The 15,454-nt window shown below is 40.3% G+C and overlaps 1 protein-coding gene and 1 long non-coding RNA gene across 3 annotated transcripts; one reads left to right on the forward strand and one right to left on the reverse strand.

Annotated features, from left to right (window-relative positions):
* Positions 1 to 256: 256 nt before the first annotated feature.
* LOC134100371 (uncharacterized) lies at positions 257 to 7,898 on the forward strand. Of its 2 annotated transcripts, XR_009941265.1 has the most exons (5): positions 257 to 367; positions 485 to 731; positions 5,556 to 5,652; positions 6,090 to 6,331; positions 7,339 to 7,898. It is a non-coding gene; the product is annotated as an uncharacterized LOC134100371 (long non-coding RNA). The 2 variants fall into 2 exon arrangements; XR_009941264.1 differs by lacking the exon at positions 7,339 to 7,898 and having other exon boundaries at positions 6,090 to 6,556.
* Positions 2,697 to 15,083, reverse strand: LOC134100370 (sushi domain-containing protein 2-like). Its single transcript, XM_062553547.1, has 19 exons — positions 14,876 to 15,083; positions 14,502 to 14,703; positions 14,037 to 14,185; positions 13,205 to 13,372; positions 12,840 to 13,014; positions 12,097 to 12,298; positions 11,189 to 11,274; positions 9,931 to 10,199; positions 9,352 to 9,498; positions 9,027 to 9,191; positions 7,370 to 7,618; positions 6,115 to 6,393; positions 5,486 to 5,659; positions 5,223 to 5,325; positions 4,577 to 4,605; positions 4,419 to 4,459; positions 4,232 to 4,298; positions 3,056 to 3,117; positions 2,697 to 2,889 (listed from the first exon to the last, which is right to left on the reverse strand). The coding sequence occupies exons 1-19, from the start codon at positions 14,940 to 14,942 to the stop codon at positions 2,854 to 2,856; spliced, it is 2,670 nt and encodes an 889-aa protein (XP_062409531.1). The 5' UTR covers positions 14,943 to 15,083; the 3' UTR covers positions 2,697 to 2,853.
* Between the last annotated feature and the right edge of the window lie 371 nt (positions 15,084 to 15,454).

Genomic DNA, 15,454 nt, shown 5'->3' on the forward strand with positions numbered 1-15,454 from the left:
TGTCAAATAGTTGGTGGGTGACTGCAGTCACAGTAGCGACAGTGTTGTTTGTTGATGACCTCTGCAGTCCTGTCACATCCTAGTGCTCTTTGTCTCGCCATGGTAACCACCCCTTGGCATTGGCGGGGTGGTGGTAGTCGTGGTGGGGTGGGGTGGGTGTGGGGTTTTGGAACAGAATGTCTGTTGCTCTCTGGAAAGACTGACCTATTGATCTTTGTGTGAAAACAATGTGTCCTCAGTGCTCCATCAAATGTAGAACGTAACGTCTATTGTGTTTGCAGCTCTTCTGGGGAAGAAATACATTATCTCCTGCACTTAAGATGGAAAGCCAACTGATGTGCCCAGATGCGCCCAAAAACATTGTCTGGTATGTCTTTTAAACGTATTGATGAGTTTGCATTACATAATGCACTTGTTTTCAGTTGTTCTATAATGTCTAAAATATGATGACTTTATATATATCTAGGCCTTTTGTGTTTCATAGGACAACATGTTTGCCCAGACGAACTTAGCTTTTGAATCTAAGCCATGTCCGACAACAGCATAAATCAAAGTGAGGCATGTCTCATGCTTCAGACAAAGGCAGGCCATCCTCCACGGCAACTGAGCCAGTAGGAACAGCCAACGCTTACAAAACCAGCGGACATTCTTGAGAATCAAGACCAGGGAACTGCAAAACAAAAACAAGTGAGGAAACAGTAAATCAACCATTTCAGTGGACAAACGTAGAGGTAAATAGCTTCCTTTTTTATGCATGAAAATAGATTTATTTAACACACTGTATAATTATCATAGGCCTTACTTATAACATATTATTTATAGTCCATGTCTCAGATGTGTTTGGATCAGATGGTGTTAATGTAATTATTTGCAGAGGCATAAATATACGGTAAAAAAGACAAAAATACAAAAAATCTATGAAACAGTTTTATCACAAATTCACATTGCTTTTCATATTCTATACAACAAGGTCTAGTCTATTATGAACATTAGGAATGTAGAAAAGGCAAAATTGGCTCTGATGTATATCCAGAGAATATATTATGTTTGGTCGGTTTCTAATGTGATACAGTACACACACTTTTGAAATGTATCGAAGGCAGTTATAATATGAAATGTCAGTGTCCTTGTGCTGTACATCATGCTTGTACTGAGTTCAGAACTTCATCCTCTACACACCTTCTTCTTGTGTTGCTCTGGAAGTAAACTAGATGCACCGCAAAGCGGTACACAATATGACCACACCACTCAGTCCTACACATTCTCTCCGCAAAAATATATCACGCTTGTCAATTCGTTTCCATCTTCTACTCCATCCCCTACTGTAACTTTTATGTACAGTAAATTAGTGTGTGCATGTGTGTGTGCTTGCTTTTGTGTATGTGTGCTTCTCTGTCTGTGAGTTTTGTGAGTGAGTGTATGTGGTGGGGGTAATGGGTTTGTGTGTGTGTGTGTGTGTGTGTGTGTGTGTGTGTGTGTGTGTGTGTGTGTGTCTACTTGGCTGTATTTGTGTGTGTGTGTTTTGTGTCTGTATGTGTATGTTCACTTGTAATGTAGTGTGTGTGTATGTGTATGTTCACTTGTAATGTAGTGTGTGTGTGTGTGTGTGTGTGTGTGCGCATGTTTTTGTGTGTGAGGGCGTGTGTGTGCATGCGTGTGCGCATGTTTGTGCATGTGTTTGTGTACATTTTGATGTGTGTGTGTGCATGCAGGTGTGTGTGTGCGTGTGTATGCCTGTCTACTGTGTGTGTATGTATGTGTCTCTGTGTGTGTATTTGTGTGTGTGAGTGAGTGAGTGTGTGTGCTTGTCTGTGTTTGTGTGTGTGTGTGTGTGTGTGTGTGTAATCCTGGGTGTGTGTTTGTGTGTGTGTGTGTGTGTGTGTGTGTGTGTGTGTGTGTGTGTGTGTCATCCAGAAAAGTGGTGCTAAATTCCCATAAACTTTGTTCAGTGAACGGGTAAAACCGTTTGTAAGCAAAATCAAGAATTACGATCTTTTAGTTACCTAGCAACCACAACGTATAGTCATTCAAGTTTTAGCAGTCTCCCCAACTTTAACATGAAGTGCAGCATAGCGGAGAAGTAATCGGACTATGAATCCATGAATATGAATAATTTTTTTTCATTCTAAAGCGTCACTAAAGCACTTTTCCTCTGTTGCACACACGCTATTTGTTTATCCACCAAATAGCGATGTTCACAGATAAGGTAGAGCATGTTGCATGATTTTATGAAAGTATGATGTATTGCGACATCGGAGCAAGTCAAATTTGTGGTTTCTTAGGTCTCATTTCATTGAACCACAGGTACGCTACCCGATCTAGTTAAGTTACATACTGTAGTGCGGTTATAGCCGATAGAGGGCCGCGAAGTGAATGCAGAAGTGCCGTTCACCCTGTTATGAGTTGATGAACCGCTGAAATGATTTTGGAAATATTATGTTAAGGTACGAAAAACTCTTCAGTGTTGCTTTAAAGATATCCAGTCCAATCCAATTCATATCACAGAAGCAACTATAATGGTCTAATCTCAGTTAATAATCAACTCATATAATACCCTCATTTCATTTAGGGCTACAGTAGCCTGGCCTTGACTGTCATTCCATTCTTGTTATCATTTCCTGGATGTGTGAGAGTGGCAGGAACATTCTTGTGTAAATCAATATGGACAAAAGACCAGATGGACACTCACTCAATATAAACACACAACCTTTATGAATTTGTATGAATAAAAAGTAAGATTTGCAGTTTAAAAAGAGCAGCAGGAAAAGGGGGAGGACTTGAGGGAGGCACGTTTTGTTATCTTCACATGGCTAGACTATGAACTGGTCATATTATCTGCCTCTATGTGGTTGGCTAGTTGTTTAAATACAAAGGCTCATCAACTGGATCCTTTAAGAGAAAAGAAAGAAACATTTAGACATCAATCAAAAAAGCACATCTTATTTTTTAATTGCAGGTGATTCTTCAACTGAATTGTTGGATTACTGATTATCCACATGATTTCAACTGGTCTACTCATTTGTAAAAAGAGCAGTATACTCAGATGTTTACTCACAGAGATTTGTGTGGCATAAATACCAGGGATTTGTGTGGCATAAACACCTGGAGCCACAGAGCCTGAAACAACAGAAGATGGCTTCACTGAAATGGCATATCTTTCAACTTGGATGTTTATTTGATATGACTAAACCAACTTTAAATTCAAAACTAAAATGAGCCTTCCTTCAAATCAAATACAGTTTGCCTGGGAATACCAATACAAACTTTTGCCAAAATTGAGATTTGCTTTGCAAGTCCGTCTGGCCAAGAGGCCATAGAAGCCCGTTTCCAATTTCCTTAAAACATGGGCATGCCAATACAATCTATCTCGTGGCTCAACTGTGCGTCGGTGAAGTGCGCGTGCGAACAGAGTTTGCATCTTACCTCTCCATGACACTTTTGAGTAAGAGTAGGCCTACCGCACACAACAATAGGTTTGGCCCTAATTATATATAAAGACTTTACATCGAGAGACCATTAGGAACACGGCATAAGTTTAAATAATAGTTCCATGGCATTATTTAGTAGGGTTATTACCACGTTTCACTGCATGTAGTCATACAAAAGTAGTAGTAGAAACAAAAACATGTTTATTGCATGCGGGATTAGAACCTACAGTGTGTGATTGACAAGCCACCTGCCTAAGCCACAGTGCTATTGATTGGAGTGCTTACATTGCAGGGTTTGAGAATATCATAATACTGTAGTAGCCAACCAAAACGACAGCTTTGTGATTTTTGGTAAGGCACTACTGACACTGACGATATCACCACCAACCGGAACTACTGTACCAAGGAACGACACAAGTATGACTGTCCACTGCCCTTGGAGTGAACTACCAAGGTTGCGACACACAAGTTTGCCTACGACGCTTTCTAGAAACACACCCCTGGATGGTATAGATGTGTATTTCTTTGGAATTGAGTAAACAACTGCACTTAAAGCCTTTGTTTACAAGATTGCTACACTTTTCTAATGATTTGGTAAAAGTTGAATATAACAATTTAAGTTTAATTTAACTGCTAGTTATGTCCCTGCTGAAAGTTGTAAGTCAATAAACCTTTTCCGGACTTCCAGAATGCACGATTGTACAATTGTGAAGGTCTGGGTGTTTCCAGGATAAAATACAGTTGCAATCGTTTCACAACTCTTTTGCTGTATTGTTTAACAGCCAAAGAATATTTAGAAATACCTGAATTTGTCTTGGTGTTTAATTCTTGAGTTGGTATCGTTTTTGCATAGAGATCTGGTGCAGTATCCTATAGGGTAAAGTAAGAGATTACATTTTTAAACCTAATACGCAAAAGTATTACTTGATTTACATGTATAATATCACTGATTGAAAACCACAGAGATCTGAAAGTGTACTGTTTACTCACCTTACTTCTGGGGTTGGAGTCAACAGGAATGTCCTGGCCATCTAAGCAGATGATTACACTGTGACTGTGGTTTCATTTGGATTACATGTACAGTACAAGTCTGCATTATATTATAATTGTTAGATTAGAGAAAAAATATTGCAAAAAGAAATACAAACCCTTTTTTCTGGAATTTTCGGAGGCATTCCTTCACACAGACAGGATGAGCGAGCGAGCGAGAGAGAGAGATAGAGAGTGAGGGACAGTGAATGACAGTGAATTTTATTTATTTTATGAATCGTATAATCGCATGAATCGTATTAATGCTATTGTACTACTACTACTACTTTCTGTTCTGACTGCTTTGGCAATATGACTATCCCTTGTCATGCCAATAAAGAACTTTGAATCTGAATCTGAATCTGAATCTGAAACACACCTGGCTCCGCCGGAAAACAAACGAGCGTATTAGAGCCTTTAGTGCAAGGAACGAATCACCATATGACAGCTACGCAAGCGGCGGTCATAAGTTTCCTTAACTGTAAATTGCTCTCATGGTCTCATGGCTTTTTTTTAATTTCTCACTCCTGAACACTACAAAACTGGTCTGAACTATTTATTTATTTACAGATTATATTGCTATATATTTCTTTCTTTTCTCCCTTATTGGATTGAGCTACCTCTTTCTGTAACAATAAATTACCACCAACATTCTTGTGTGGCAATAAAGTACATCTTACCTCTTCTTATCTTATCTTGGAATGATTTGTTTTGCGATACATAGACATGCTAATAATAATAACAATAATAATAATAGAAATTCACCTCTTGTGTCTCCTGCTGTGAAGAATTATTGAGGTCACTATGGTGATAAGGGCAAGAGTGCCAATGACAGAGCCGAGAACGATGCCGAGGGTGTTGTCTGCAACTGAGATGGACAGAAGATTTCATTTAATTTCTATCCTTAAAATCTTCATTGCAACTGTTATCAAAGTGACACTAATAACATTCATATACACCTAAAACTTAATTTGTTCATGTTTCAAAACTTGGGCTGTCTCTGCCTGTCTGAGTATGCGTGAGCTTACCCGTGCACTCTGTGAGCTCCCCTGACCACTGTCCATTGCTTTGACACGTGCGCTCTGTTGACCCCTGCAGGACATAGCCGCTATTGCAAGAGAACTTCACCGTGAATCCCTGTAGATATGTTGTGCCTTCCTTCTCACCATGACTTGGTGGAGCAATCCAGCCACAGGTCAGCACTGAGAAAAAACACAGAAATAGAAGACACTGTAAACTTTAAAAACAAATGGTAATAGCCACACCAAATTCTCTGGTGATTGGTAGACTGAGGGCCCTGATTTAAATGCTAGGCAAAGTCAAAGGTCTACCTAAAGCTAATTCAATAATGAGGCAAAATCTATTTGCTAATTTAATAGCATGAGCTGCCTCAAGATGCTTAACACAAACTTCGGTGGTACAGCTCAATACTTCCACATGTCACACAATAGCTTTAGTTCATACATGAGACAATTTGCTCACTGACTTAACAATTTGCCAGTCACTTAAATTTGGGTCCTGAATTGTAGCCTGAATACACTGGTGATTGGTAGATGGAGTACAATAGAATGTATATACAATCTAACATAATGGTCATGTGCATTTAACCTTTGACCTTTGTCTTCGACACAGCCATATCTGAAAATGTCAGTGCTACCTGTCTTGAGGTCCTCGGCTATAGTGGCATGGCTGCTGAAGGACACACGGGTGGCGTTTCCCACTTGAAGGCTGCGCGTCACCAGCGTGTCATATCTGCAGAACTCAGCGCCGTCGCCAGCGCACAGCTTAGCGGCCTCGTTCAGTAGCGGGTCATCTGGATTGTCAGGGATGGTGAATGTCGGAGAGAAGGTCGCATCGTGCTTTGGAACAGAAAGGTACGAGTCCAACAGGTACTTCGAGTCGTAGGTAAAGAGGGATGACTCGTTTAGGATCGCCCCTGGGGAGCACATTATCACATAATCACTTGTCACAGTAAACTAATCTAATGTTCTAATGTTCCAGAAATGGAGTCTGTTCATTATCTTGGGCCAGAAAGCAATGTATTCTAATGTTTTAAACCATTGTACAAAACCCTGTTTCTTATACCGATTAAATTACTGATTAAATTCCAGTTTCCTGACTTTCAATACTAAACTGAACATGGCTAAACATTTCTCATTGAGGATGACAAGATGAGATGAAGATGAGAGCAAAGGCAGGGTCAAAGATATAGAATGTGCATTGTAGCTCTGATGGAACAACTGAAACAATCATCTTGTCAACAAACAGGAAAGTGGTTTACCAACTTGAAGACAAAAACAAAAGTTCATCACAACACTAGTGCGCAGCGCCCATAATGCAAGTGTTATAAAGCTTTTGTCAGTTCATGCAGCATGTCAACGTGGCAAGGATGAGCTGATAAACATCAAGTGGATGACAGATAAACAGAAGATAAGCAGTCACTGAACTTCCCAAGGTCAAAAGTGCACCTTTAAGTGCCACAGCTTTCGCACATGGGCCGTTAAATAGCAACCACTACATAATAACTAACACAGTTATGATGACCACGATGACCACGTGTTATTTCAGTGTAAATATTACCCTGAGCTGTCAAGTGTGAGATGTGTCAGTGCTATGCTGTCTCTTGCTATGCTGTCACCAATGTGAGCATGCACCCATTCAAACTCTTTCGCAGATGTGTGTATACAAAATCAACGTTTAGATCTCAGTGCCTCAGTTCTCACCAAGGGCGAAATTCTGAGAAACATTTTAATTATATTTTCTAGATCATATGGTTGCCTTCTGAATTAAATTAAATAATTAAATATATGTGAAATGTGAACAGAACTGGAAGTATATTTTTTCCAGGGGGGTGATTAATAAATGTTTCCCATTTATGCAGTGGGAACACAAATCAACTGTCGGTAACTTACAGCTTGCACCAAAGCTGTACACCTGCTCAGGATTGCTTGCGTCTGGAACAGCTTCACCAGTACTGGAGACCAGATCATCCTTTGGATCGTTATTCATCTTTCCGAGCAGCCCTTGGGTTGAGTCTGTGAACTCCTTGGGGAGTAAAACGGTGGCTGCCATAGTCCCTTCCCTTCTCCGCACCTCCACTCCCGCCCCAGACGGGAACATGACAGTCACATTGTGAGGTATCGGGGAGAATACGAAGACACCTGTGGAGGAAAAGACCTCTGTTAAAGCTTTATTGTAACAGATATTTCAAATTGGACTCAAATTGGACTCAAATTCATGTACAGTATTGTACAAGTATCTTATATAAGTATCTTACAAGTATCTTATATACCGGTAAGTATCTTATATCTTATATCTATAAGTATATTTATTCACTGATATGAGCTGTTTTTCAGGCCGATTTTGATACGTCATAACAGAGAATAGCTGTCTGGTCAGTGTATCTCCACTGAATCGATGGGTGATCATGTTGCCAGTAGTTTGTGTAGTAAAGCGATTACAGAATTCCACCGTTGCGTTTGACTGTTGCATCGCTGGCTACAGTATGTGTGACAACTTGAAGGCCCCATCACATTGCACACGGCATGCGCCGCACTCACTGCTGGGTTGCTCTTGGTTGAGGTAATGTTCTAAAGATTTGTTTGTGGTTACTGCTGGGCTCCATGCAAAAGACCAATGACTTACAGCACGGCGCGGTCAAAGTTCAACATATTTCAACTTTGACCCCGGCACGCGCAAGAGCAGCAAGGCGGCAAAATGCCACTTCACTTGCACTGCACTTTACTGAGCGCAGCGGCAGACCAGTTCTTGCACGAGCAGGCCATTAAAAGCAATGGGTTTCATAGTGCATGCCACGTGTGTAACACCCACAAACGTAATAACTTCCTACAAATGTAGTAAACCACAAACATGGTTTATTACATTTGTGGGAAGCTATTACGTTTGTGGGTGTTACACACGTGCATTGTGATGGTACACCAGACAACTGCTGGCTGTTCCATGCACCTTTATGAGCTTCGTATTTTATCTTTGAATCTGCCCTCCTCCAATAATCCTTATCACTGGATTGTTATCGTCTGATCAGAAACACTTTGGATGTTGATGCCTTTGGAGTTATGCCATATCAATAACTTATCAATAGAACACAATAGGACATTGTACTGCTATAACAACTACACCACAGTATTACAATACGATGCTACACAAGGCCTACATGTAAATACACATATGGATAATGGCATCTACTACATAAATGGTAACGTAACCTACAGTATACAGGCCATCCAAGGTAAATAAACACTTTATCTGCACCTCGGTGACAATCAACCTACTAACACTCCCCCAAACCACCAAACACCTCTCCTTGCCTGTTGAGCTGACCACAATCTATACTGGTCCCATTGCACTTTGCTGCTTTTTCGCACTTCTAGTTATTCTGCACTTTTTAGCACTTCTGCATTTCATTGTACTCTGCACAATGACAACAGTTTAATCTAATGCATGCTATCCAACAAGTGTCACACGAGCAGTATCTGAACTGTGTCCAAGAAACAACATGTAGTTTGTGCATGTGAATACCAAATACGGAATACTGGCTATTGATCTCACCCTTGAGGTCCATCCAGGTTTGTTCTGTGAAGGAGAGGGGCATTTGGTTCTGGAGAACCTGCAGACTGTCTTTCAGTGGGTCAAGTCGCACCTCGATGACATCAGATTCCCCTTCTTTCATGGCAACAGATGACAGCTTTGTGGCATTGACCAATGCTCCTGATCCTGAGTATAATCACAATTTGTTATGACTTTGCAAAAAGAGCATGTGAAGAGCTCAGTTCAGTTTTGGGGTCAGGGCTATGACATTTCTGTAGCTCAACTAGCAGCATAAGGCACTTACTTACTACAGCTAAAAGATTATGAATTATTATGCCAGACTTACCACTCTGTTGGTCAGTCAGCTGTTCTGTCCTTCCCTGAACGACAAATTGCTTTGCATTTGAAATGACTAATGAATACTCCCCCTTTCCATTGAAGGTGTATCTCGTGCCATCAAACGTGATTAGGTGGGGATCTCCAAACACTGCACCTACAGTAACAGACCACAAAAAGGATAAGACTTATTATAAACTATTAATTATTAGAGACAACCAGTATTACAGGGCAATGTCCAAGTTTATTTTACATGAGACTTCATGAGCTCAACAAAAAAGATTCCACTCAGTTAAGGTGAATAGAGTGAACTTTTTTTTAACTAACAGATATTACCATGAAACTTCCACCAGGTAATCAACTGCATTACTATCAAAAATGTATTACAAGATTTCTGTAAGAACAAAATCGTTTGGACACCTTCGCCGTACTCCTGGCATAATGAGAAATCAAGTTAACAGCACTACTGCCATTCCCTTTGTTCCTATTCCCATCTTTACTGTGATTCCCTGTGTTGTCGGATCATGGATGGAGGGTTGCCATCTATCCATCTGTGCACCACCCACTGTTTGAGATCATGCAATCTAACCTGCTTTCGGGGGCTGGTATGTCCTGCAGTCACTGGAGGGCCTGTGCGTGAAATAGTAGTGGCAGTTGTCAGACCACAGGCAGCAGTAGTAAAAGCTGAGGACATCGTAAACCCAGTGGGAGGCTCCGGGAATTCTGGGAGGTTTCCGGAATGGTGGGGAACCCCAGTCGTGCCCCCTGTCAGGAGTGCTTCCCCCGATGGAATCCGACGTCAGGACTTGGGCCCCCGTGCTGTCATAGCAACATTGCTGTCCAGCTGCATACTTTGGGCTGTAAGTTACGCAGTGGGAGTAACATGAGGCGATTTAGCAACACAGGAGTCATGCCACTGATTTAGCAGCTCTTGAATAAATGCCAAGAGGTTTGAAACCACAAAATTTATGCCAGGGATTTTGAAACCACAAAATTTATGCCAGGGATTTTAAAACTGCAACACGACCAAGAATATAAACTCACCGCCTCCAGCACCTCGGGCAACATTTGCTTAGTAAAATTATCAATGTCCTTGGTATTTTTTAACATGACTTCTCTGGCAGATACATTACACTCAGTTATGTATTTTATTAGCCAAGCTATGAGGACCACATATAGTCCACATAGTGTCACTGTCTAGCATATGTGAGAGTGTGGTAAATTTGGCTGACAACTTTGGCATGTCACTGGCATGAAGCTGGAGTGTTGGCCAAATGCACCACAGTACATCACTGGTCTCAGAGGATCCACTCCTCTTACCTCTAAGTAGAGAGATCACAGTACAGAGTGGGCAGAGGCATCCTTTGCATGATGATGTGGTGTTAGGACAGAGTGTGAGGCATGTGCCGGCATGGCATCTCCATAAATAATACCAACATTTTCTCTCTACGTTATATATTGCTTTCTATTTCAACCCTATAAATGATCTACAGTACAAACAATTTACCATTTTGACTCGCCCTTATGTAGACTATTATACTTAAACATTATCAGCATGTTTAATCTGAACAGCCATGTGAACAGCCTATAACTATAAGTTATAACCCATGTGAGTGTTTCAGATGTTTGAAATATTTTTCACCCACAAATCATCCACTTAAACTATCAGAGTGGTACAAAGGAATATCCTGATTTTTCCCAAAGACAAGAAAGTTATGCTAAAGTTCTAGCATAAAACGTACACACTTATATAGTTGGAATGGATTTTCATTCTATGGAGAAAGAAAAAATATTCACTTGCAAGCCTCTTTCCTCTCTTGTCCTCTCTTTCATTTTTCCAAACCTACCTGGCTTGTATGGCCCGTACACAGTGGACACTCCCGGGGTGATATGTGCATACGCTGCCCTTCTCTATGTCACATCCATAGTCAGTCTGTCGAAGATGATGATGAGTTAATAATCAGTGATATGGTTATGGTTATGGTGGTGGTGCTTAGCAGATGCTTTTGTCCAAAGCGACATACAAACAAAATAACACAATAATTAAATTTAGCAGTTGATAATACTATAGTGTTGACTAAAAAGAATAGCTAGCCTACTTAAACAATACATAGTGTTAATATAAGCAATCCAATGAAAATAAAACAATGACTAAATAGGAGAATAGTAGTTAAACAATAAAGTCATTCAATTAGTTATATAATAACAATAACTATGGAATAAAAAAACAATAATAAAAACAATGTCAATTTAATCAATGGCGTAATGGTAACAAAACAACGCTAAACCATACAAACCTAACCATAAGAACATTAAGAGACTAAATGCATATTGAATAAATATGCCTTCAGATTTCAGATGCCTTCAGAACGACTCAAAACTACTATTGGAACGAAGAGCACTGGGCAACTCATTCCACCAACATGGAACTACTGATGAGAAAAGTCCTGAATTTTCCCCATTGTTTATAGCTGGTCGACATCTGGTGATATCATGGCAGTTAACTTGCCTATTGCCATGCCAGTGCATCCTCTACTTTCTGGTTTTGGAAGAGATACTGTATATTGATATGATGATTTGATAGATAGAATTTATAGAATGTACTTGCACTGTAATTCTTGTAAATGTCTTTAACGATGAAATCTGTCCGGCAGTCTGTCTGCCATAATGTCAACATTTCTTCAGAGACTAATTTGACAATTCAGCATAGTAGTATTGAGGATGTGACTGCTGGTTTTTTATCTGGCCAACTTACATGAAACCTGCCAGTGTCTGCTCTTGCTTGGGCCAGAGTACAGGGACAGTCGATGGTCTCCTCCAGGAAATTGGGCCAGCTTTTCTCTTGTAGGTCCCACTTCAGGCACTTGTCCAGGGCCCATGCGGCTGAGTCTTCCCTGAACTTCTCCTCCAGGTGCCATGCTAGGGCATGGTCTTCACTCCAGACGGCATGAACATCACTAAAACAGCATACGCATTTGTCATCATTGTGATGTTGTATGTGTGTACTGTAGATGATGTTGTGATAGAGAAAAAGTTTCTTAATTGTATCTGTTACATGCCCACACTTTGGAAGCCAGGTTTCTTACAGAATGCCTCAATGTATCAAAAACAAAACAGTTTTTCCCCAATATGACATTCATAGTGAGGTACAGTACTGTATGTATGTAAGTTATTTGCATTGTTGTACAGGGACTTGAATAGGGCTTTACTTGGATAGTTCGCCCACAGAGACTTAACAGACAGATTATCTGTTAAGATTCAAACAAATATAAAGTTGTTGTTGAACAATTTCTGAACATCACTTTATCAAAACATCAAATCCAACTCCTAACCTTAACCTCCTCCTAACTTTAACAATAAATCCTGGTTAACAGAGTGTCAACAGATAGTTTGCTGATAAGCTATTTGTCCAAAGTGAAATCTGGGCATCTAGCCTTTAGGTAAACTATCCAAGTAAAGTGTGTCCGGAACTCATCATGGGCTTCGTAGACTGCGTACCGTTTCCCGTCAGTGTAAGAGCTAGAGCTGACCCGCAGGCACCCCAGCTCCCAGGTTAAGAACGACGCCTCTGCCACACTGGGAACAAAGGTGAAGGTACCATTGTTGGGGTATCCTCTGGCCAGGGAATATAGGTACTTCCATTCAGCTGTCCAGGACGCTGAATACGGCTCTCCTATCAAAAAAACAAACACATTTTAGTCTAACTGACTGTAAATGTTTAAACAGTATTACACATTTATTTTTTTTATCAACATTTACATTTAAAATAGGAGTCCTCCCCTCAATATACCACCCTAATTAAGCAACCTGGTTGGATAGATATAAATATTTGTTAATGTGAATAAGACAGGAAGTTGTCTAACCTTCCTCCCTGTAGCCCCACAGTTCTATGTTGACGTTCTCAGCCCTGACCAGCGAGATGTTCCACGTCATGCGAAGGGCTCCTCCCACGTTGGGGGTGCCGTAGTACTGCCAGTGGGTAGAATTCACCAGCGTCACCTTGAAGCGCGGGTCCAGTTTCCCTGGATGAACTAAGGCGGTAAAAATACAATAAAAATGTTGAAACAACTATGTAATCACAGTGTTGTAATCACAGTGATCACACAGAGTGATCATACGATCACAAACCATTAGATGACACATGTTCATAGTCTTTGACAGACATTATTGCATCATGCCATAACATTTACAATCACATACATAATTCATCAAGATCTTAAGCATTGTCAGAGTAATGGAGTATACAGTATGACTAGGTTAATGGTTAGCATATACAGTAGATAAAATAATAGAATATAATATATACTTTTTTGATCCCGTGAGGGAAATTCAGTTCACTGCATTTAACCTAATTTAACCGAATTAGTGAACACACAGCACACAGTGAACACACAGTGAGGTGAATCACACAACCCAGAGCAGTGAGCTGCCTGCCCAACCAGTGGCGCTCGGGGAGCAGTGAGGGGTTAGGTGCCTTGTTCAAGGGCACTTCAGCCATGGACTGGTTGGGGATCGAACTGGCAACCCTCAGGTTACAAGGCCGAAGCCCTAACCAGTAGGCCATGGCTGCCCAATATGACTGCATTGTGATTTCTCTGAGTGAGACTAGTCATGTAACTCTCAAATTAAAAAAGTAGATACATTCAAAATACGCAAAATTGCTTACAGAAACATTCAGACAGTCAACCAACAAACCTGAGAGCCAGGATCCCTGACGGTTGTATGTTGTTCCATCAGTGGAGATCTCTAGGGGAATCCATCCTGTCTCGTAAAGAAGAGGCGTTATGCAGTGGCCACGATTCTCTGCATCCACATAGCCCTCAGTCACAATCTCTCCATTAAACCTAAAGGATAAAGAAGCAACAAACAGATTTACAAAGCTTGGAACTAATTAACTACCACAAAAACCAAGCATGCAAACAGTGATGACTTCTCTGGAGGTCCAAGAAGGCATTATGCCTTAGTACAACGGAGGACACAACAGACACCAACTTGTCATAGAATTCACATAACACAGTACACAACACAAAAAAATAGCCCAACAATTCTGTATTATGTCCTTAGACACCCTGACAAGATTACTGTAGTTCAAGTCAACATAAAAACCATTGTGTGCGAGAGACAATTGACACTGACAAATGAGCAATAATTAGCTCTTACCGACAGGTTACAATGGAAGATGTTTGATTGAAAATTGCATTCAGGACCACAACATCTACTCCACCAAATATAGATCCAGAGTATGGAGAAATGTCAACACAGAACTCCTTAAAGTTGGCACAGCAGTTTCCTAAGGAAATACACGTTACATGGCAGGAACATGTGTCCAGTTTTTGGCCACACTTTCCTTCACATGTTTGACCTATTTGGAAGAAAAAGATTAGAAAGGCATCAGAAGTATTACGATTTTCAAACAGAATGAAATGAAATCTCTCATTGACAAAGTTATAGATTTTTGTTTAGCTAGCTTAACAAATGTTGAAATGGTTATATGATATCATATTATTATTGTATGATGGCAAATGACCACTTACCAGTTATTCCATAAAAATATGAAAAAATACATACTGCTGTAAAAACATAGTGGAGTATTTTCCCCATTAAGATGCAGAATATCCTTAGAACCCCCTTTGCCAGTGACTGTCCGATGCAAACTCCTCTGGTAAGCCTCTAACACTTACTAAAGGCTCAAAGTCTCATGTCTCTGAGGTGCTCTCTCTGAGGTTGTTGCAATCCAATCAAGTTAAAGTAAAATATTTAATCTCTCACTAAGTATTTCTGTTGTTTATAGTGCAATAATGGCAAAGGTCTCTCTGATAAGATCCTATGAGCTTGGTGCATCTGTTGCTCCTTTCAGAATTCATATGCACTTTGCAGGACCTATTGTTTTTACTGCTGGTGGTTCAAATTCAGAAGGACCGCAACCCACATGTCTGCAGATAATGATAAACAGAGCAAGGACATGAAACACAACCTGAATGTGAAAAGGCTTTTAGTAACTAAACATATTAGCCTACTAGAGAATACTAAATATATCAGCTGTTTCAAAATAAGTTAAACATTAGAAAAAAACACAGACAGATAAAAAAGATAATTTATTCAGACTTGTTCAG

The sequence above is a fragment of the Sardina pilchardus genome, chromosome 14 (assembly GCF_963854185.1).
Source record: "Sardina pilchardus chromosome 14, fSarPil1.1, whole genome shotgun sequence".
Lineage (NCBI taxonomy): Eukaryota > Metazoa > Chordata > Actinopteri > Clupeiformes > Clupeidae > Sardina > Sardina pilchardus.

What these genes read in the sequence shown, in the direction of transcription:
- LOC134100370 (XM_062553547.1), bottom strand. Translation starts at nt 14,942, where the DNA reads ATGGGGAAAATACTCCACTATGTTTTTACAGCAGTATGTATTTTTTCA. An exon ending in TCTTACACTGACGGGAAACG is followed by an intron (nt 12,299 to 12,839) that starts GTACGCAGTCTA and finishes ATGCTGTTTTAG; the next exon opens with TGATGTTCATGCCGTCTGGA. An exon ending in GGAGCTCACAGAGTGCACGG is followed by an intron (nt 5,326 to 5,485) that starts GTAAGCTCACGC and finishes TGTCCATCTCAG; the next exon opens with TTGCAGACAACACCCTCGGC.